At 40.4% G+C, this 22368-nt stretch overlaps 1 protein-coding gene, 1 non-coding gene and 1 pseudogene across 2 annotated transcripts; all 3 read left to right on the plus strand.

Annotated features, from left to right (window-relative positions):
• Positions 1 to 5879: 5879 nt before the first annotated feature.
• LOC116895066 lies at positions 5880 to 6006 on the plus strand. Its single transcript, XR_004387240.1, has one exon. It is a non-coding gene; the product is annotated as a small nucleolar RNA SNORA17 (small nucleolar RNA).
• A 4067-nt stretch (positions 6007 to 10073) lies between these two features.
• LOC116893659 lies at positions 10074 to 11593 on the plus strand (annotated as a pseudogene).
• A 3007-nt stretch (positions 11594 to 14600) lies between these two features.
• LOC116891625 (membrane-spanning 4-domains subfamily A member 6D-like) lies at positions 14601 to 21941 on the plus strand. Its single transcript, XM_032892832.1, has 4 exons — positions 14601 to 14615; positions 17283 to 17495; positions 19420 to 19521; positions 20234 to 21941. The coding sequence occupies exons 1-4, from the start codon at positions 14601 to 14603 to the stop codon at positions 20315 to 20317; spliced, it is 414 nt and encodes a 137-aa protein (XP_032748723.1). The 3' UTR covers positions 20318 to 21941.
• The last annotated feature ends 427 nt before the right edge of the window (positions 21942 to 22368 follow it).

The following is a 22368-nucleotide window of genomic DNA, read 5'->3' on the forward strand; positions in this document are numbered from 1 at the left end:
CCCATTTTTAAAAGGGTTATTTTGTTCTCTGGAGTCTAGCTTCTTGAGTTCTTTGTATATTTTGGATATTAGCCTTCTATGGAATGTAGGATTGGTAAAAGTATTTCCCAATCCATGGGTTGCTGTTTTGTCTTATTGACAGTGTCCTTCCATTTACAGAAGCTTTTCAATTTTATGAGGTCCCACTTGTTGATTCTTTATCTTAGAGCATAAGCCATTGGTATTCTGTTCAGGAAATTTTCCTTATGCCAATGTGTTGAAGTTCTTTCCCACGTTCTCTTCTATTAGATTCACTTTATTTGGTTTTATGTGCCTCCACATAAAACCTTCATTCACTTGGACTTGAGCTTTGTATAGGGAAAGAAGAATGAATTGATTTGCATTCTTCTATGTGCTGACTGCAAGTTGAACCAACACCATTTGTTGAAAATGCTGGATGGTTTTGGTTTCTTTGTCAAAGATTAGGTGACCATAGGTGTATAGGTTCATTTCCGGGTTTTTAATTCTACTCCAATGATCTACCTGCCGTTCTCTGTACCAATCAATACCTTGTGGTTTTTATCACTATTGCTCTGTAGTATAGCCTGAAGTCAGGAATGATGATTCTCCAAGAAGTTCTTTTATGGTGAGAATGGTTTTCGATATCCTTGTTTTTTGGTTATTCCAGATAAATTTCGAATTTCTCTTTCTACCTCCGTGAAGAACTGAGTGGGAATTTTGATGGGGATGGCACTGAATCTGTAGATTCCTTTAGGTGAGATGGCTATTTTTGCTATGCTAATCCATGAGCATGGGAGATCTTTCCATCTCAGATTTTCTTTAATTTCTTTCTTCAGAGTCTTGAAGTTCTTGTCATACAGATCTTTCACTTGCTTGGTTAGAGTCACACCAAGGTATTTTATGTTATTTGTGACTACTGTGAAGGGTGTTGTTTCCTCAATTTCTTTCTCAGCCCATTTATCATTTGAGTAAAGGAAAGCTACTGATTTGAGTTAATTTTATACCCAGCCACTTTGCTGAAGTTGTTTATCAGCTGTAGGAGTTCCCTCATTCATTTTTTTGGATAACTTATGTATATGATCATATCATCTGCAAATCATGATATCTTGACTTCCTCCTTTCCAATTTGTATCCCTTTGATCTCCTTTTGTTACCTAATTGCTCTAGCTAGAACTTCAGGCACTATATTGAATAGATAGGGGGAGAGTGGGCAGTCTTGTCTTGTCCCTGATTTTAGTTGGATTGCTTCAAGTTTCTCTCCATTTAGTTTGATGTTGTCTATTGGTTTGCTGTAGATTGATTTTATCATATTTAGTTATGGACCTTGAATTTCTATTCTCCCCAGTACTTTTATCATGAAGGGGTGCTGTATTTTGTCAAAGACTATTTCAGCATCTAATGAGATGAGTTTTTTTCCTTTGAGTTTGTTTATACAGTGGATTACATGATGAATTTACATATATTGAACCATCCCTGTATCCCTTGGATGAAGCCTACTTGATCACAGTGAATGATCATTTTGATGTGTTCTAGCATTCAGTTCACAAGAATTTTATTGAGTCTTTTGCATCAATATTCATGAGGGAAATTGGTCTGAAGTTCTCTTTCTTTTTTGGGTCTTTGTGGGGCTTGGGTATTAGTGTAACTGTGGCTTCATAGAATGTATTAGATAGTGTTCTTTCTCTTTCTGTTTTATGAAATAGTTTGAGAAGTATTGGTATTAGTTCTTTGAAGATCTGATAGAATTCTGCTCTAAAATCATCTGGTCTTTGGAATTTTTTGGTTGGGAGACTTTTAATGGCTGCTTCTCTTACCTTAGGGGTTATAGGACTGTTTAGATGTTTATTTGATCTGTATTTAACTTTGGTACTTGGTATCTGTCTAGGAAATCATCCATTTCATCTAGATTTTCCAATTTTGTTGAGTATAAGCTTTTGTAGTAGGATCTGATAAGTTTTTGAATTTCTTCAGTTTCTGTTGTTATGTCTCCATTTTCATCTCTGATTTTGTTAATTTGGATACTGTCTCTGTGCCCTCTGGTTAGTCTGGCTAAGGGTTTATCTATCTTGTTCATTTTTTTTCCCAAAGAACCAGCTCCTGGTTTTGTAGATTCTGTGTATAGCTCTTTTTGTTTCTACTTGGTTGATTTCAGCTCTGAGTTTGATTATTACTTCTCTTGGGTGTTTTTTCTACAACTTTCAGATGTGCTGTCAAGCTTCTAGTGTGTGCTCTCGCCAGTTTCTTTTTGGAGGCACACAGAGCTATGAGTTTTCCTTTTAGCATTGCTTTCATTGTGTCCCTTAAGTTTGGCTATGTTGTGCCTTCATTTTCATTAAATTCTAAAAAGTCTTTAATTTCTTTATTTCTTCCCAGACCAAGTTATCATTGAGTAGACAGTTGTTCAGCTTCAATGTGTATGTAGGCCTTCTGTTGTTTTTGTTGTTGTTGAAGACCAGCCTTAGTCCATTGTGTTATGATAGGATGCATGGGATTATTTCAGTCTCCTTGTATTCATTGAGGATTTGTGTCTGATTATATGGTCAGTTTTGGAGAAGGTACTGTGAGGTGCTGAGAAGAAGGTATATTCTTTTGTTTTAGGGTGAAATGTTTTGTAGACATCTGTTAAGTCCATTTGGTTTATAACTTCTGTTAGTTTCACTGTGTCTCTGTTTAGTTCCTGTTTCCATGATCTATCTGTCCATGATGAGAGTAGAGTGTTGACATCTCCTACTATTATTGTGTGAGTTTCAATGTGTGCTTTGAACTTCAGTAATGTTTCTTTTACAGATGTGAGCACCCTTGCATTTTGGGGCATAGATGTTCAGAATTGAGAGTTCCTCTTGGTGGATTTTATTTTTGATGAGTACATAGTGTCCTTCCCCATCTTTTTTGATAACTTTTAGTTGAAAGTCTATTTTATTCAATATTAGAATGGCTATTCCAGCTTGTTTCTTGGGACCATTTGCTTGGAAAATTGTCTTCCAACCTTTTACTCTGAGATAGTGTCTGTCTTGTCACTGAGATATGCTTTCTGTATGCAACAAAATGTTGGGTTCTGTTTCCATATCCAGTCTGTTAGTCTATGTCTTTTTGTTGGGGAATTGAGTCCATTGATGTTGAGAGATATTAAGAACCAATGATGGTTGCTTCCTGTTATTTTTGTTGTTAGAGGTGGAATTATGTTTGTGCGAGTCACTTATTTGGGTTTGTTGTAAGATTAGTTTCTTGCTTTTTTGGGTGTAATTTCCCTTCTTGTGTTAGAGTTATTCATCTATTATTCTCTTTAGGGCTAGATTGGTGGAAAGATATTGTGTAAATTTGGTTTTGTCTTGGAATATTTTGGTTTCTTCCTTATGGTAATTAAGACTTTTGCTTGGTATAGTAGCCTGGGCTGGCATTTGTGTTCTCTTAGTTTGTATGACATCTGCCCAAGATCTTCTGGCTTTTAGAGTCTCTGTTGAGAAGTCTGGTGTAATTCTGATGAATCTTCCTTTATACATTACTTGATCTTTCCCCCTTACAGCTTTCAATATCCTTTCTTTGTTCTGTGCATTTGTTGTTTTAATTATTATGTGATGGGAGGAATTTCTTTCCTGGTCCCATCTGTTTGGTGTTCTTTAGACTTCTTGTATGTTTATGGGCATCTCTTTCTTTAGGTTAGAGAAGTTTTCTTCTATAATTTTGTTGAAGATGTTTGCTGGCTCTTTGAATTGGGAATCTTTACTCTCTTCTACTTCTATTATTTTTAGGTTCAGTACTTTCATTGTGTCCTGGATTCCTTGAATGTTTTGAGTTAGGAGCTTTTTGCTTTTTGTATTTCCTTTGACTGTGGTGTCAATGTCTCCTATAATGTCTACTACACCAGAGATTATCTATTCTACAATCTCTTGTATTCTGTTGATGATGCTTGTATCTATGAATCCTGACCTCTATCTGAAGTTTTCTATCTCTAGGGTTGTCTCCCTTTGTGATTTCTTTATTGTTTACATTTCCATTTTTAGGTCCTGGATGGTTTTGTTCAATTCCTTCACCTGTTTGGTTGTGTTTTCCTGTGCTTCTTTAAGGTATTTTTGTGTTTCCTCTTTAAGGGCTTCTACCTGTTTGCCTGTGTTTTCCTGTATTTCTTGCAACTGTTCCCCCCAGAGCTGGGGACTGAACCCAGGGCCTTGCGCTTGCTAGGCAAGCGCTCTACCACTGAGCTAAATCCCCAACCCCCTGTATTTCTTTAAGGGAGTTCTTTATGTCCTTCTTAAAGTCCTCTAGCATTATCATGAAATGTGATTTTTGATTCAGAGTTTTGCTTTTCTGGTGTATTGTGGTAACTAGGGCTTGCTGTGGTGGGAGAACTAGGTTCTCATGATGCCAAGTAACCTGGTTTCTGTTGCTTAGGTTCTTGTGCTTGCCTCTCGTCATCTGGTTCTCTTTGGTCTTGCTGTCTCTGACTGTAGCTTGTCTCTCCTGTGAGCCTGTGAGCCAGTGATTTTGGGTGTGTTAGCACATCTGGAAGACCAGCTCTTTCTGGGCTGAATTTGGGTAAGGAGAGCTGTGACTCCAGGCCAGCGCCAGGGCAGAGATGGAAACCAGAGAAGGAAACTCCTGTCCCAGGCTGCTCTGCAGTTCCTATGTTTTGTGTCCTCTGGATGGGTGCCACTTGGGCCAGGTATAGGTGCAGTAGTGGTGGTCTCACCTGTGGTCTTAGGTGTTTCAGCACTCCTGGGAAACCAGTTCTCTTTGGGTGGGATTTGGGTGTGAAGAGCTGTGGCACAGGGTTACCTTTGGGCACATGAAAACTAGAAAGGGAGTTTTTTTTTCTTTCTTTAATCAGCACAGATAATTATTCTAGGTTCATGTATAATAATATCCTTTATAATAAAATCAAAATCAACTGATCAGTGTAGTGATTAATCTTTTTTTGTGAACATTTGAAAGATACTGAGAGCAATCTTTAAAGGGATTTCAAAGGAGAATTAATTGGGTGGAGAATACTCACCCTGATTGTAGGTGGGCAATATCTTCCCACAGCAATACAGAAATAGAGGGGGTTGCGGGGTGGGGGTAAGAAATCGATGCTGCCACCTGCTGGCAGTTTTGTGTATCAGCTTTGTTATTGCTGCTGCTCCCATTATTGGCTGCCAACAGAGCCCACCTTTGGCCTTTCAACATAGACTAAAGACTAGCAGCTCTCCAGGAATCCCCCAGGCTTTCAGTGCTAGATCGAGATTGTGGGTACATTCAGCTTCATGGACTTAGCAGTCTCTCCCCAGCACTGCTCAACTACCGAGCCATTATCATGTAAACTAATCTAACACATTCCCTTTGCAATATATATTCATTCTCTCAGTTCTGCTCCTCTAGAGAATTCTAAGACATTGACCATCTCGCAAAAATGGTATCATATTTTATACACATGTCTGCCCTACACACATAAAGAGAAAATATTAGCGAGGCGTGAATGTCATCTTGACAGTAATGGCGGCACAATGGCTAAAGAAAAGCTGCTCTTTCCACAATCCCTGTTTCAAAAGACATTCCATGATGTTGAGATTCCCAGAGGTTTCTAGATTTTACTCCAACATCTTGTTATAATAAATTTCTCTGGGATACTGAAAAAGACATCATGTATCCAACTTTCTGTTTCAGTCTGGGAACATCTGGACATTGTCTTACTATGAGACCTGCAGAAGATTCTCTTGGCTGGTAAGCAGGAAGAAGCCAATCCAGAGACTTGGAAACAGAAAATAGGATGAAGTAGATTGTGGAAAAAGTACACCAGTTGTGTCCTCCATGGTTTGATGGCTTCTGAATGAAGGGGAGAGTAAGCCTCAGAACTGCTCACTAATCAACCTTATTACCCCTGGATCCAGGGACAGTAACGAATCATAGCCAATAATAAAACAATAGTTTCTGCTGTGTCCCTTGTGTGTCAGTAGGTGGCAGAGAGGAGAGAATCTATGTCTACCCTCAGTTCTGAGCTTTGTACATCTGAATGATTAGTAGCCTAACATTATGAGCCTGAGACGACCACCAGTCCCTTGCCAAGCAGGCCTGGATGGGTTCCCAGGAAGGACAGCACGATAGAGACTAGAAGAATCCCACGTAGGACTGCAAGTCCTAGGAAGGAGTGAACCTGCAATAGAAGAACCTTGCAAGGGGCAACTAGGGTGGAGTGGGGTGGGGGTAGTGAGGACTGTGCCCAAGAAGACCACAAGACTGGTGTCATGGAGCCTGGACATGGAGCTAGCCTGAAATGACTATCAGTCTGATGCCCTCAGGGCTGGGGGAGGTAAACCATGACTGAGATGACGCCTGCCTGGTGCCATAATGTCTGAGTGAGGCATAACATTCACCAGGCCATTCCTGAGATGCTCAGACACTCAGAGACCCTTGGCACCACCAAAAGGAGCTAGTAAGTGGAGGAGAAACTGAAAAGAAAGAGGAACAGAAGGATGTGGGCACAATGAAGAGACTCAAGGGTAGTGAGGAACAGCCTAATATGAGTAGCCATTGATGCCACCTGGGATCATGAAGGGGTCCTGGCCTGATCTGCTGCCATGGAACATATCTGGGTCCATGGTCCTACAGCAGCAGAGGTCTGTTGCCAGCAAAGGCCAAGCAGATATCCCTGGTCTGGGCTGCTGCCTGGGGACATGTTGATGTCTGAGGGCTCATCTGGACATCATGGGACAGCTGGTTCTGGTGGGCTAAGAGCAGAAGAGCTGACCTTGCACCTAGCCAGCTCAAGTACGCAGGAGAGAGTAGGGCATACAAATGAGGAGTTGCAGGTGAGTGTACCTCAAGGATAGGAGCATAGGAGAGCTGGCCTTACTACACTTGTCTCCCTTGTGTGGCATGAAGGAGGAAAAGATAACCCCTCCCACCTCTCCCCTCACCACCTATGGCAGGTAGGAGACCTGGTCCTGGGATCATGAGAGCAGGAAAACTAGACTTACCCCTCACGAGCTATAGCACTTAGGAGGGTGGGACCTGCACCTTATCTGAGTAGCCCAGTAGAGCTGGCCCTGGATGTGGGGGTTGCTAGTGAGTGAGCCCCAAGGGTGTAAACATGTCTTTGCAACAAGCCGTCTCCCACCCTTTCCTTTGCCATCTATGGCAGGCGAGAGAGCTGACCTAGGGTTATGAGAGTGGGAGAATTTGGTACTGTCCCTCACTGGCAATTGTGGGTGAACTTCCCCTAGGGCCTGAGAGCTAAGAGCTTGTGGTCTGACAAGCTCAACAACCTCTCAGGCCCAGATCCAGGGTTTTGAATTTACCAACTTCAACATTTATTTCATCAATGAAAAGCTGAAGTGTCTGAAGGGAGTGGTCATACAGATCCAAAGCTACAGGATCTCCATGACACAGGCCACAAGATATCTGAGAGGAGTCCTGGTGAGGATCCAGTATTGATAGTGTAGCAGAAGCCAGAGGCCTTGAATCAGACCACGAATCATTGCAATGAATATTTGCTAGTAAAGAAGTATAGACAAAAGGGTATACTGTGGGACACACTGTGACACACAGTAGCTTCCATAATGATATTTTTTTTCTCTGTTAGGTGGAGGGGAAGGGAAGGGAAGTTAAGTGGGATTGTGGTGTATGGTGTGAAGTTCACAAAGAACCAATAAAAGGTTAAAAAAATAGCAGTGTCATAAAGTCATTGGGTATTCATACATATATTTTTTGTTCCCTTTTTTTCATTGGGGACATTTCCTGGTAACTAACTACCGAAGAAATACTTAGTCAGTTGTTTTCTACTAGTGATCTAGATTTTTGAGCTTCTCAGAAATCATTAAATATTATGTAAGTTCATTGACCAAAGCGTTTGAAAATGTAGAATACTATTTATTTACCTGTAGATCCTAGTTTTGAACCCCATGCATGATTCCTCTAGCATGGAGTAGTTACAGAGCTGAGAAAAGCTGCTCTTACTGACATCCTACTTAACTCCACAAGAGCAGTGGCTTTGGGGAATATGATGTCTAACTCCAGTCATCTTCCTTGTTCCATCTCTGCCACAAGCAGTTTTCATGACTCATGAGTTTGGGAAGAACAAAATTTTTGCTTAGTTCTGATCCTCATACCATTGTGGGCCCACGTGGAGTGTGCAGAACTCCATTGACTCGAAAGTGAGGATCTGGAGGCAATGCTGTCATTAGCAGGAGCAAACCAGCTTGGAAGAACACTTCTGCCAGTTTTAATAATAACTTTGTCCGCTCTATTCATTGGCATCTAATAGACATGTAGGTATATTGCACGCTGAAGATCAACATCAGAAATCAACTTTTCTGATATCCTCAGCAGGTTCAGCTCTGTCCCTAAATGTGTGTTCTAGATCTAGGATAATTAGAGACACAAAAAGCAATCCAGCGATAAAAACGTCAGTGCTGGCATGACGATATTTTATGGGAGAGGAAAGTAACCTACAAGTCTCCCAGAACTCATCCAATTAGTCATTTTCCTGGTTACTGGAAGTCTATGAAAAGGGAAGTAAAGGCTCATTCAGATGTCCACAGTTTGTAAGCACCACTTCCTGTGCAGTGAGCACGGAAGAAGGAAGGGCTGGGGATACTCAGAAGTTACAAGTAGGAACCAAAGATCAGACTGAGAAAATCGAGGTTAAAGCTTTTGGGATTTCTGAGAGCTCAGCTGGAAGTGACTGGGTAACAAGGCGGACAGGCTCAGGTAGGTAACCCTGAAGAGGAATTTCTCTGTACAGCACTATTTTTTGGGGATGCATTGTAAGAAATTGCTGATGCTTATTAAAACAGTGGAGACACTGGGGCACTTTAGAACTAAACGGGCAAATGGAAGGGGTATTGGGTTTACATCTGTCCCAGGTATTTCTGGTTCTATGATCTTGGTGGTCACTGTCCTAAGGTCAGATGTAGAGCTATTGTACCTGCAAAGGCTTTCAGGCCATTCACTAATTGGGCAACCTACAGGCTGAGAGTGGAACAGAAAAGAGAGGCAAATTGAGCTCAGAAACCAATTCCATAGGCAACTTGGTCCTTCCAACTACCAAGGGCACCGTTCTGACTTTGAATCTCAGGTTATGACCTCAGGACTTCTCACACTGCATTCAGCTCCTTCTCCACATCGAAGAAGACTCAGACACAGGCTGTCGCCGGCAGGTGGGAAAATATGGAGAGGAACCAGAGTCAGAGATAGCTGGGGTCCAGCACCCAACAGTGTGTAGGCAACTGGCTAATAATGAGAACTTTAAATATCTATTTAGCATCAAGCCTATGTCATTATAAAACCATGTGTTAATTTTCACACATAAATCAAAATTGACCTCTGAAATTCATTTTTGATTATGACTTTACTAACAAATAGAATTAGTGTGAGGGTTCTAAAATACAATAAAACGTGTCGGGCAGATGCTGAAAATAATACTATGAGACAAACAATGAATAGTTCTCAGTCGTTTGAGTAGTATGTAATGTGAATTAAAAAAATTAAAGATCTAATTTTAATTATATCTTGAGACTGGTAGAATAATTTGATGATAAAACTCATCAAAATAAAGGCCAGCACACTCAAACATGATAGCAACTAGGAAATGAATGCTACATTTTGGAAGTCTTTTTATTACAGTTACTTGTGTGTATATGTGTGTACACATGCATGTATATGTGTGTCAAGGCAAATACACAGGTCACAGACAGTGTGCACTGGATCTCTCCTTCTGTTCTGTGGGTCAGCAGATTGAACTTGGACTTTCAGGTTTGAAGTCAAATGCCTTTATCCGTGAGCCATGTTGTCGGTTCCATTCTGCAAGTTTTGTGTGAATATTTGGGTCTGCATGCTGGGACCACTGGGAGTTGTTGTTCTTGTGTTCTGTGTATGTTCATTGTCTGAAAACAACACTCTATGTCAAACAGAAAAAAATCTTCCTGAATCCAAGGCTTGGGTTTTTAAAATTTCTTTATTTGTCTAGTTTTTTTTCCCCTGGAGGACAAGAATGCAGTAAGGTACAAATGCTCACTTATAGATTTGAGAGTGCGAAGCTGGATGTGCAGTTCTTTGTAAGAGCTGAGTCCATTTTTCCCTTCCAGCTGTGGGAACTCCATCATGATTCCACAAGTAGTGATCAATGAGACCGTCACAGTGACTTCACCAAATGGAATCAGCTTTCCTCAAACAGACAAACTCCAGCCTCCCCACCAAAGGCAAGACAGTCTGAAGAAACATCTGAAGGCAGAGATCAAAGTGCTGGCGGTAAATCCCACTCAAAATACCCTGGGATGGGCAGAGGGCAGAGGATGAGGCTCTATGTATTGGAACCAGAGATAAATTTGGGGGTGGGGAGAACTTCAGTAGAGACCTGTAGGCTGGTGGAAGGCCCTTGGAAAGCTGCTTACATTTCTAAGACTTTCCACAAACTGGCAAGTATTTCGTATATTTCAATATACTTGGACTGTAATTCAATGACCTTATTCCATGAGTCATTGAGATTTTATTGTTTAGTTCTTTTTTTTAGTTTTGGAGAGTATTTGCTAAGTATTTTATTTATGAAAACATTTATAGCTACATTCTCTGTTCTCTCTGAGGGCAGAGCATCCTTATTCTCTTTACCGAGAAGAGATGATACAAAAAGACCATTGGTTTGCTTCTCTGTGCTCATCTAGGACATACTAAAGGGATTTTTGGGTATCGGGTGATGAGAATAAACATATCTTTTGTGCTATGAGGAAAGATGGAGGCTCTTTGTCAGTGTTGTCTGTACACAACACTATCTGCATGGGTTTTTGTGTTACTTAATCCCAGAACTTAATGGAACTGATGGTCTTGTCTTGGGCATACATAATATCCTCTGGATTGCTTTGAAGCACATGTAGCAAAACATTTATAAATTTTGTTAATCAAAATTACAAGAGCTGTGAGTCTGTAAGGTAAAGAAGGGTGTCAGGAAGCAACATTTCCCTTTTAATATAGAGCAAGGGTTCCCCAGAATGAACAACAGGACTGAAAGTGCTATGGAGCTTGACAGACAGGCTGGCCCTATGAGGTATTCTGTGGGCTCTGGTTGATAGGGAGTGAGGTTTCCACATTCTAGTGCTCAGTGGGAGGGCTTTAGATGCCTCTTCTTCCCACAAGAGGGAGCAGGAGACTTGCTAACTATGCACTCAAGCTCAGCTCCAGTCAGAAGATGCCAGAAGGGATCATGAACATGGTGGAAATATTTGAAGGTGATCTGAGGCTCTGGCTGAACCATGTCCCTCACAGAATGACCTTTCCCCTCTCACTGCAGACTTTGTGCACTGTGTGCTCACTGGGATGTTGTAGAAGGTGGCAAAGCATGGGCACCATGGGAAAAGTAGAGAGGTCCTTCTTGTCTTTGCTGGTTTAATCTTCCTTCTTCCTTCTTTCAACAGGCAATCCAGATCATGTGTTCTGTGATGGTGTTGGCTCTGGGAATCATTTTGGCATCTGTTCCCTCTGTTCCACATTTTACTTCAGTGTTTTCTGTCCTGTTAAAGTCTGGATACCCATTTATGGGGGCATTGTTTGTAAGTAGACTTCTTTGGGGGAGTAAGATGGGGAGGACAGAGAAGGGAGTTGTCCCTAGCTACATTTCTGTCTACTGTGAAAAAAGGGTCAGTGGTAGACCTTGCTCTCCTGTCGGTCATCAGAGAAGGCCTCAGTGTAAAAGGGCAGCAGTTATGTCATCCTGAAGATTTTTCCATCTAATCCAAATAAACATTTCTTATGAATCTCACCCTTTCATGACATCTCTTAAGCCTTGATGACTTTAATGGCGTTCTGGCTTTAGGAGAACATACAGGAAGTAGGATCCAAATGATCCAGAGCTTTCTGTATCATGCAAGGACACCCATTAGACGACACTGCAGGAAGGAACACTTTTATATTTAGAATATGGCTTTGTTGGAGGCACTCAGGGTAATAGACTGGATACTCCTCTGAGACTCCTTCATGTCTCCAATCAGGAGGTCACAAAGGTCCTTTTCTCAGAGGACAGCTTTCCTCTAGACCGATGTGGTCAAATCTCACTCACAAGTGAGGTTTCCTGTCACTGTGGCTTCCCATCTGCTTACTACAGCTCGGTAACAGTTTCCCCTTCCCTCTTCCTCCATTTCTTTCTTTGCTTCATCCGCAGCTCAACCTTTCCTTCTGTTGTGTCAATGATTTTTGCTTTACTCAGGCAATAACATTGACTTCATCCATTGTTCATGAATATTCTTTTGTCCCAGGGTCCATTCTAGGACCCTTACTTGTTGTCCCTTCGTGGTCCTCTCCTGACTTCCTCATCTGGACCTCTTACATTTTCCTTATGGTGACTTTACTCGATGACTTTGATAGGAATGTTTGATGGAATGTTTGGAGATCTAACCGAGGCCAAGATGATGAATGAATAGGTGATGAGAGAGGGGAGGCACCATTCTGTCAGATCACATGGAAGATGCATATGTCAACACCATTTCCCTGTTGAAGTAACCCTCCGCGTGAAGTTGTGCTGTTGTTTTTATTCTTCAAGTTCCCCTCCATTCTGTGGTCTTCTCACGTCAATCAGCATTGCTAACATGGGGAAAGGCATTATTTTTGGTTTAAATTTAAGAACACACACTTAGAGCTGGTGCAGTAGCTCAGCAATAGAACATTGAGTAGTATGTATAGGGTGCTGAGTTTAACCCTCAACATCACCAAGAAAAAGAATATGTGTATAGGCACACTGATGAATTCTGGAGCCTGAAACATCAGATGGTCTTGCATTTTAAAATTCATCTTCAGAAATGTTCTATTACTTGACCTCTGTAAGTCTACTGAGTCTGAGAACATATTTTTTCTTTTCTTTTATTGGATATTTTCTTTATTTACATTTCAAATTTTATCCCCTTTCCCAATTTCCCCCTTTGAACCCCCTCTATCCCATCCTTATCCCCTTGCTTTATGAGGGTGCTCCCCCACCCACCCATTCCAGCCCACCTCCCTGCCCTGGCATTCCACTACACTGCGGCATCAAGCTTTCACAGGACCAAGGGCCTCTCCTCCTGTTGATGCCTGACAAGGCCATCTTCTGTTACATATGCAGCTGGAGCCATGGGTCATTCCATGTGTACTCTTTGGTTGGTGGTTTAGTACTTGAGAGCTTTTGGGGTTCTGGTTCGTTCTTCCTATTGGATTGCAAACCTCTTCAGCTCCTTCAGACCTTTCTCTATCTCTTCCATTGGCAACCCGGTACTCAGTTCAATGGTTTTCTGTGAGCATCTGCCTCTGAATTTGTCGGGATCTGGCAAAGCCTCTCAGGAGACAGCTATATCAGGCTCCTGTCAGCATGCACTTCTTGGTCTCCCCAATAGTGTCTGGGTTTGGTGATTGTATATTGGGTGGATTCCCAGGTGGGGCAGTCTCTGGATAGCCTTTCCTTCAGTCTTTGCTCTACACTTTGTCTATGTATTTCCTGTATTTTGTCCCACCCCCCTTTTAAGAAGGACTGAAGCATCCACACTTTGGTCTTCCTACTACTTGAGCTTCCTGTGGTCTGTAAATTGTTATCTTGGGTATTCCAAGCTTTAGGCTAATATCCACTTATCAGTGAGTGCATGTGTGTTCTTCTGTGATTGGGTTACTTCACTCAGGATGATGATGTCCTTCAACAGAAGAATGGATACAAAAAATGTGGTATATTTACACAATGGAGTACTACTCAGCTATTAAAAACAATGGATTTGTGAAATTCTTAGACAAATGGATGGAACTGAGAACATATTTTGCTTGACTTTCTGAATAGTGTTTTAGAAAGAATTCATGCCCTCCTGCCTTTTGTTTTCATTCACCTGGTGTCTGGAGCTACCAGCTAAGAGCTGGTTTTCAGCTCTTGCACTGCAGTTAACAAATCGGATTCTGTTTTTGTTTTGTTTTTTTCTTTTTTTTAGGAACTAGTAAATCTTATTTTCAAACTCATAAAAATTTGAAGGATACACTTCAGAAGCCATTTTGGGAGCTAGTATTATTCTTACACTGAAGCCAAACAAAGATATTACAAGAAAAGGAAACTACTGGTGAAATTCCCAAGAACATAATTTGAAAATTCTTCCTCAAAATACTAGCACACTGAGTATAACAGCCCATGAAAAACATTACTCAGCATGGTCAAGTGGGCTTTGCTCAGATATTTAAATGTGGTTTAATTTACCGAGTAAATGATATTCCTTTGTTAATGGAGATACAAATCCAAAACAGCAATTTCTTGGTATTTTTCATTCTAAACAATCATCTTGTATTTTTCCTCAAAGATTAGACTCTAAAATTTTCCTTTCCAATAAATATAGTCATTTGCTATCTTTTAAGGTGCTCATTAATTTTAATGCTATAGATTCAAGCTCATATCTGTCTTTTCTTAAAAGCTTTCTAATTATCACATGGGCAAGGGGAGAATCTGTGCATCTTCATTCTGTGTGTTTTAAATAAATCACTGGCCATTTTTTACCCGGGCTTTTCCCATTGGAGCGTTTTATAGGCCCCAGATACTAACTCTGCAGCCATTCTACACTTGCATGCTGGCTTGACAATTTTTTTTTTTCTTCCCTGAGCAGTTTGCCATCTCTGGAATTCTGTCTGTTATCACAGAGAAAAAGATGACTAAGCCTTTGGTGAGTACTACAGCCGTAACCTACAACTAATGGAGATGGAACTTAGTGAAAACACTGCCAAGCCAAGAACACTTCTAAGCCAGTTTCTCCATATTGAATGTTAGAAGCTAAGTTTAGAATAGCTATTTATTAGACTTAGGAGCTCACTCTGAATTCTTTGTAACCCTGTGCAGAGTGTGTTCTTCCTACCCTGGTGTCCCAAATAAAAGCCTATATGATATTGACAATCAGTGCCCAAGAATCTCTTGCAAAAATATCTGCTTCCTTATGATGCCATCTATAAATAACCGGCTCTGGTATCATCAACTTCACTGCATTAGGCTACCTTGGAGATTAGTAATCATACCTTTGGGACCATTCATCCAATAAGCTGAAGATTCTAAAGGACTCTAAAGGAAGCAAAGGGGGAAAAACCATTTTCTCTTTGTCTTTCATTGGCCATGATGTGATCTTTTATGTTTTGCCAACTCCTTTCTGTAAATGTCACCTTTATTTACTTGATGCGATTATCATCTCGGACGCTTACTGCTGAATAAGCTCACCTTTTCTAATTCTTTCTGAACTCTGGCTGGCCAGTTCAACTCGGCTGCTTTGGCTCAAATTCCTCTGCAAGCTCACTGATTCAACCTGGCTTCTAATGCTTAACCTCAAACTAACTCTGGCAATTTGTTCTAATCTGTAGCCTTCTTACTCTCTGGCTTCACCTGCCTCTGCTGACCTGCACTGAACTGCATGAATTCATGAATGAACTCAACTCCACCGCACTGCACTCACTGCACTGACTCCCAACTGACTGGTTCTCTCCCTCCCTGTATTGCTCTTAAGTAGATTCTTTTTCTTGTGCTGCTCTCATGAGAGTTGGGTGTATCCCTTATCTAACTCTGTCAAATCTTTCTCTGATTCATCACTTTGTCTACCTCTCAATTATCATCACTTTTCAAACATTAGTTTGCTTCCCTCTACAAGCTAATTTTACCTTTAGAGGCGTATACTAAGGACATGTTTGCATTTCAGCAGGTTTATACAGAGCTAGGTCTTTGGATGTGATCGCTTGTCAAAACAACCATGTTGCTAGATTAAAATTCCTCTACACCTTTCCATGATCATGGCCTGATCAATGTCGTGAGCCAAAATATTTCATTAGTCTCTCAGGCTGATCACAGGAGGCATTTTGTCAGAATAACAAAAAGTCTTAAAACATTGAAATTTTATTTATCAGTGGTGGAACAAAAAGGTTTATAGAAAAGGTATATCTATTGTGAGTTTGCTATATAATTTCACCCACTAAATAAAGAATTTAAGAAAACAGATTAGATGTTGTTCACATGAAGAGTTTTCTTCCACATTTGATCTATAACACATGAATTATGACACTTTTGTCTGGACTCACTTTGAGCATCCCCATTGTGACTACTGATCAAGATGTTAAAGAGTATGACTTGTTAGTGGGCCGAAGCATCAGAACTAAGTGATTTATTTAATTCTGAAAAGAAAAGTGGCTTATCAGGTGAAATCATACTCTATTATATGACATATGGGTATACTATTATCTTCATACATATATCTATAATCTATAGAAAGGTCTTGGCTCAATTCTCACATTTCATAAGTCAATGAAAAAAGGAAGCTGCTTCTGAGATCAGTTTATCTCCCTACATTGTGAATGCTATAGACATGAGATCCAAGGTGACAGCAGGAAGTCATTGAGGAACTCGGTACTTGAGAACACTAAGTGTAGGGATAGATATCTGGTCTTGTGTCTTCACATTCATCCAGTCTTGACTGATTTCCTTCTTACTCTCACTGTTTGTATTTATATTGTATAATCATTTGTCCTGTGTTGACATAAGATAGAGTCTTCTGTACCTGACTCTTAGCATAGCCCGTCATATGCTTATACACATTACAGGGCCTGAACGCTACAAACCATATCCTCACATTTATCTTCAGGTGTGCAAGCTCCTGAGAGAGAGGTAGTGTGCCAGGTGGTGGTGGGATTAACTCCTTTACCCGCCACTTCTGTGTGCTCCTGAGGGTTCCATGGAGGTTTCTAAGTGTATGAGTCAGATTTACTCTTCTGCAACAAACACATGGGATGAATCAATTTATAAAAAGGAATGCTTTACTTGGGCTCACATTTTAAGAAGTTCTCAAGCACGGCTGGGTGAATCTGTTCCTTGGGAACCAATAGAGAGACAGAGAGTGTTGGGAAACAGGGTTTGACAAATCTTCAATCAGGCTACACTTGCTAACGGTTCTACCACTTCACACTAGCATCCGCCTGGGAATTAGGTCTTCATCACATGTTTCTTTGGGGGGTTGGAGTGGGGAGGCATTCTAGATCTAAACTATATCACTGAAGGTATTGGCAGATAGGGAAAATTTGGGCTCCTCACTCCTATCTGGCTACACTTTACTGGAGATTTTTCAGGCTGGTCTCACAGGATGCTACTTGCAGTCAAGGGTGCAGCTTCTCTGCCTCTGAAGTCCTGTCTGGCATGGGATTCTACTTATCTGATCATAATTTACCTTCTGGATTTATATGTTTGTAGACACTAAAGGGCACAGAAAAATATATTGTAGTCTTAGATCCTGAAAGATATAAGTGGCAGGGCCTATTATAACGCAGTGAATGAGAGGAATATCTTACGTGTGTTGTCATTCCAGGTTCACAGCAGCCTAGCTCTGAGCATCCTGAGTATCCTCTCTGCTCTCATAGGCCTTGTTATACTCTCTGTCAGTCTGACTGCTTTAGAGCCTGCCTTGCAGGAGTGTAAGCTGATTGCCACACAACAACCAGTCACAACCCCACACTATTATCGTTTCTTTCACCATGAACTGGCTGACAAGAACTGCTTCACGGCCAAAGCTGCTCTGACTGTAAGTATTCAAAAGGAAATGTTCCAGGTTTTAAAGATTTTCTTTTGACAGCTGATTTCTTCTGTTCCCTCAAAACTCTCTATTCATTCTTTTTTTTTTTTGAAATTTCGCTTTTAACTTATTAGTATTTTAAAACTAACATATAAAGTAATTGGTTTCATTGTGACATTTTCATAGACATTTTTATTTTCATTTTAATTCCTTTTTGTGCATTTAAGATAAAGCCAGAGTCAGAGCTATGGAAGACAGAGGCAAGAATTGTTGAAATTCTACACAGAGGGATCATGTAGTAATAGCAAAATTTTTGGAGAGATTACCAAATTAAGTAGATGATAAAACTATAAAGACCACTCCCTATTTCTTAAGAATTAAGAAGATGCTGCAGTTTTAGAGGCATAAAGGATGAGGTTGTGAAATCAAGAGTCTTAGGCTATGGGATGGTGAGTTAAGACAGGCAAGCGAACCAGAAAAACAAAACAAAACAAAAATTATCGCTTGTTTTAATTTTTTCAACAAAGCAAAACAAACAATAAAAAACAGATGAGCAGGAAATGAATGAACCCTGTTGCATGCGTGTGATACGGGCATGAAGTGAGCTGAGCAAACCTCAGGCACGTGCTGAGGAGCAGTGTGGGAAATGGGGAAGTGGGGGGAAGTCAGGGCATCTACTCCCTTCAGTAAAACAGCAAGGAGAACCAAGCCTGTGTGGAGGTGAGTTCACTGCTGTTTTCATTACAGCACAAAGAGATGAGCTTGTTAAATGAAGAGGAAAAGAAATACAGAGACATGGAGAAGAGTAACTGCAGTTATGTGAAGGACCTCTATCTTATTGGAAACACATTCATTGTCCTGTAACCTTAAAAGTCAGATGAGTAAGACACAGTTGGACTAGGGACAGATAGTCAGTTCTCCTCAACCACAGGTTTTCTAAGTTCCTGATAGTGCTGGGCCCAGGGAGTCTTCCTTAGTTAAGAAAACCACAGTAATAAAAAGAATATTTGCATTAGATGCATAACAATATGAGTAAATTAATATCTGGAATTACTAAGCCTGATTTTAGAAGCATGAAGCATTGGGGAAGAATCTGGGTAGACCACAAAGAATGATGGCATCATGGAATAGTTTCACGTTGTAAGTCAGAGACTGGCTGGTGTGTATTTGCTGGGACAGTGTCTAGGTATTGGAGGCATGTTCCATCTCTCTTCTACGTGTGTGTGTGTGTGTGTGTGTGTGTGTGTGTGTGTGTGTGTGTGTGTGTGTATGCCAATAAATAAAGAGTTTACAGTGTGACCCTCATCTTCCTTCCTATCAAATGGTCTTCATGAAAGACATCGTAGGAGATCAGTCATGGCTGAGACCTTTTGAGTTGATTTGTGATGTCACAGACTTAGAAACTGGATTGCTTTTCTGCCTTTTCACCCCCCCCAAAAGATGCATGAAAAGGAAGAAGGTTCTATCAAAGCTAACTTTTACAAAGAGCTTGCATGGTCAGAACCTCACTAACCCTCACAAGAATCTGCAGAGGGAATACTACACAGGTGTGTGATAAAAGCAGAGATTTGCCCAGCCGCACACTAACAGCAGAAGAGACATAAGAGGCAGGAGCTGTGACTCTGACCTGGGATCACGACTCCTCTCTATTCCCTCATTCAATGAACAGTGTAGTCAGGATCCGTGCCTAAGAAGAGTAAGAAGTAGCAGAAAAATGGTTTCGTTTATTTAGTTTGTCCTCTTTATCTACTTCCTCCAAGGAATGAAGGAACTAGGCATCAATTTTAGTCCATTTGTAGGTTTGGGGAGAGCCATTCCTTTCTTGATGGCATCTCTGATGGTGGATATGGTTTCATCGCTACAGTCACCTCCCACCCAGGTACGAGGGCTTCAGCTGACTCGGTCTCACCAACCTCTCTTCTTTTGAATTTAGGGAGTCTTTTCATTGATGCTGATCAGCAGTGTGTTGGAGCTTGGCCTGGCTGTCCTCACTACCATACTGTGGTGGAAGCAGAGTTTTTCTGATTTCTCTGGAGTGAGTATGCTAGAGGCCTCTTGAAACTTGCCTGGTGTTCTTGTGGGATATATTTGTCAATGCTGCTAAGAATATCAAGCAGAATAATCAGTCATCTTGAAATGTAGATCACATGGATTTTTCATAGTGAGACCTCAGTAGTTATTGGAGAGAGGAGACAGAAGTATAGATGATGAGGGGTACCTGGGCAAGAAATAGTTGTACATCACATAGTTTGTTTTTTCCCAAATAAGCAATTTTAGTTTGAGGAAGTTAAATGTGTCTTCTGGCAGAACTCCAAGTTTTCCTGTAGTCAGGGATCCCTGTTGATACTGCTTACTCAAACTAGAACACAACTGCCTCCCTTCTAATCAGCGAAACGTCTCTAAGAGTAACTATCCTCTAATAGTCTAAACTTGGCCATGGCTAGTTGAACACTTGAATGTTCTTAGCCCGCTTTGAGATTCTTGAAAATCTTCCTTACCTCAAAGATACTAAGGACATGTTGTTAAGTCAAGTCACACAAAGCTTAGCTCAACTGAATACTTTTCACTAGCCAAAGTCTTACTATATGTTGTGAATGGCTACTACATGATGAACATGAAATTATATTTGAAGGAAATAATATTTAATAACTATATCCATTTATCCATAGGTAGAGGTAAATAGCCCCACATTTATTCAGTTAAATCTGAGTAAAATTTGAAACTTGATATATTTTCTTTTTTTCTAGAATGTGATTTTCCTGTCTCAGGACTCAAAGAATAAATCCAGTATATCTTCAGAGTCACTGTGTAACCCTGCATATGAGAAATAACTGACTTCATAAGAATTAAGTAGAAATTATATAACAGAAGACCAGTCTTTAACATGATTTTAAAAAGCCATTTATTGTGTGACAGCAATGTTTAATATGTGTGTGTGGTGGTTAATCAACAACCATGAAAACCATGTTGGCTGGCTGGTGTCTATAGCTTGCTCCTGATTTTGCTTCAGCCAAAGCACAGACCCGTAAATTCCAATTTATGTAGTGGTCAAAGAGTCCAAGATATTTTCTCAAAAAACTAGAAGCATGTTTCATAGGGTTATAGTGGGGGAAATGGGTATCATTTCTTCTTATTCTTTGCACTTAGCTGCAGGAGGTACTGGTTAGTGCCTGAGATCTTAATCTGTGCATGTGGCATGGGACTTTATGCATCCATTTTATTCATAAGAACATGAAGACAAGTCACCTCTTATGAAGTCTCAAGGAGCATACAAAATATTGACCTCCAAATAAAGTCTTTATGTGACCCCATATTTCATTTGCATAGTTTTGTTTTTGCATTTAAGCCCATGGCATATCGCTTAGCACAGGCATGTCAAGATGAAGTACCTTTCTTCCCTCCTAAGTGCAACCAAAAGTTTCACCAAAAATCTAGCCAAGAATACTCAACATTTACTAAGAAAAAAATTAGGACATCTCTTTCTTTTTCTTCCTGATTGAAAAATAAAAAAGAATAGTTGTATTTTTAACTTTTTCCTAGAGCTTGTGCACATTTCTCCGATTTCCTTTTCTATTATAAATACTATCTACAAAGCTGGAAGAAATAACATCAAGATTAAAGTGGATTAAACTGAATCTGAATGAGCATTCAATATTTAGCAACCTTGTGTGGGTACCAGTTGGGGTACTTGATTTTGGAATCAGCAGAGTTAACAGGATAGTGGTTCACAGGTTGACACTCACAAACCAGCTTTGTTCCTAGATACATAAGCAGACTGTGCTTCCTCAGTCGATATGTGTAATTGGAACACATACACTGAGGAGTTGACAAAAATCTGCATATTGATTCCCTGATCTGTGTGTGATGGCATGTTGTGATTAGAATGGTCAGTAGAAATTATTATATGTGCCTCTACTTGGGAAAATAATGAATCAAAATCAGTAATCATTCTCTTGGAAAAGTTCTGGAGGGAGTGCCACCATCAAGAACATGAAAGATTCAGGGTAATGGTTTCAATCAACTCTTTGTGTAACTTTTCTGTTTGCCTAAGCAGAAGACAGACATTTGGACATGGCAGTTATAAGTCTAATTAGGTGATGGATCATATTGTTGCTGCTGTACCATATGTGATTTTCTGTTTTTTTTTTCTTGTAAGCAAACTCATTTATCTCCTGATACCACATGCAGCAACTGGTCTGGCAAATGCTTTCCCCCCTCTATACCTCTTTGTAAGGCCCACCAAAACCAATTTACTTTCAGAAGTCAAAACCACCAGTATTCCTTCACTGTCCAGTCTCAAAAACATATTAATTCTCCCAGAGCCCATTTCTCTTTTTGTATTATGTTTTCTTAGACATGAATACTTCTGTATTGATACCAGATGTCAGTCTTTGTTCAGTGTTGCACTAATTTTGCTGCAATGTTTATCACCTGAAATAAAAGCTTAATATCTGAGGTGTTGGAGGCTTCTAGTGATTGTAACCCTCACACACACATACATTTTGTATGTACATGGTTGTCACGCTTGACCTGGTGAATTTTTCTTAGAGACCTTGTTACAATCCCAAATGGAGACCATGAATGACCATACACCCACACTCACACGGGAAGACACATTCACACCCACAGACACACCCACACCCAGAAAGAGAGAGAAAGAGAGAGAGAGAGAGAGAGAGAGAGAGAGAGAGAGAAAGAGAGAGAGAGAGGAGAGAGAAAGGCATGTGTGCACATGCATACAGGCACACACACACACACACACACGTAGTCACACACTGTAGTTAATGAACTTCTGTGCTCCAAAAATAAAAAAAAAATTCAGAAAATTTCCCAGGGAAATTAAAAAAAAGAGAGAAGCTATTGTTCTATTGTTTTTCCTTCT

This window comes from Rattus rattus, chromosome 2 (genome assembly GCF_011064425.1).
Source record: "Rattus rattus isolate New Zealand chromosome 2, Rrattus_CSIRO_v1, whole genome shotgun sequence".
Classification (NCBI taxonomy): Eukaryota; Metazoa; Chordata; class Mammalia; order Rodentia; family Muridae; genus Rattus; species Rattus rattus.

Bases quoted from the DNA above. Each gene is read 5' to 3' on its own strand.
- LOC116891625 (XM_032892832.1), top strand. The intron at 17,496-19,419 runs GTAAGTATTCAA...TTTTGAATTTAG, and splicing joins CGGCCAAAGCTGCTCTGACT to GGAGTCTTTTCATTGATGCT. The intron at 19,522-20,233 runs GTGAGTATGCTA...CTTTTTTTCTAG, and splicing joins GTTTTTCTGATTTCTCTGGA to AATGTGATTTTCCTGTCTCA.